The sequence below is a fragment of the Sphaeroforma arctica genome (genome assembly GCF_001186125.1).
Source record: "Sphaeroforma arctica JP610 unplaced genomic scaffold supercont1.9417, whole genome shotgun sequence".
NCBI classification, from domain to species: domain Eukaryota; class Ichthyosporea; order Ichthyophonida; genus Sphaeroforma; species Sphaeroforma arctica.
This window is the reverse complement of record NW_014031141.1, coordinates 22-983: the sequence shown is the minus strand read 5'-3', so window position 1 is coordinate 983 and position 962 is coordinate 22. Positions and strand designations below refer to the sequence as shown.

General features: G+C 35.0%; 1 protein-coding gene across 1 annotated transcript; it reads left to right on the top strand.

The window, feature by feature from the left end:
- Positions 1-221: 221 nt before the first annotated feature.
- On the top strand, positions 222-410 carry SARC_16975 (hypothetical protein; the record flags this gene model as incomplete). The annotated part of the gene is made up of 1 exon (XM_014288923.1): positions 222-410. A coding segment is annotated over one exon (189 nt), but the record flags the coding sequence as incomplete, so codon positions are not given.
- Positions 411-962: the final 552 nt, after the last annotated feature.

The window sequence follows — 962 nt, the reverse complement described above, 5'->3', positions numbered from 1 at the left end:
ATTACTTGCGTCTCTACGAGGTTTAAGGACATCACCAGAACCTGCAGAGGATTCAGCACGGACACTCTAGACCACATCCATTTCTATTGTGAATTCGTCCTCAGCCTCAAATCTATTTATATGTACATACTTGCTTAATCGCTCCGTGCGTATATGTATATAGTTATAATTATATCCAGATATTTATACTGATATGTTTGTCTCTCTCTGTGAATCTACAGGAGTCGAGGCCACCGTCAGCATCCGCAGACGGTTCAGCACAGGCACCCCCAGCTACATCCGCACCCGTTGCGAATTCGCCATCGCCGTCAGAAACCGACTTTAGGAAAAATTCAACTCCAGCAGTTGCACCAGCTATACCTTCGCCAGCAAAAGCAGCCTCGGAACAGAGTATCCTGCCAAAGCGGTAAGTATTTATGTATATGTGCATGATGCTGCTACTACATGTACATTTATATATATCCCATATATGTATCTATATTGCATGCAATCGGCTTCGTCCTAGTTTTGATTGCCAAAATGGTATGCATCAACTACGTATCTACTATAGTACGTGCGCATGGTTGATTGTCGCATTGATATGTATCAGATATGTATACACGATGGATGTGTATATAGGTCCTGGCTTCACGAAGTTGTGGGTGTTTCAATGTTGATTTTGATTATGTATCAGTAGCTATATTGGATATGCACACATTAGATAGATTCAAAGGGATCTCATAGATGGGCGTTCTATTCATATGAAATCGCGTCTGGACTTGAAATGATCTAATATTGTGCATTATATCGTGTTTAGTTTAGTAGACCCATATATATATATACATATACATATATATATATATATATATATATTATATTATATATATATATANATATATATATATATATATATATATATATATATATATATATATATATATAATATATATATATATACTATATATATATATATATATATATAT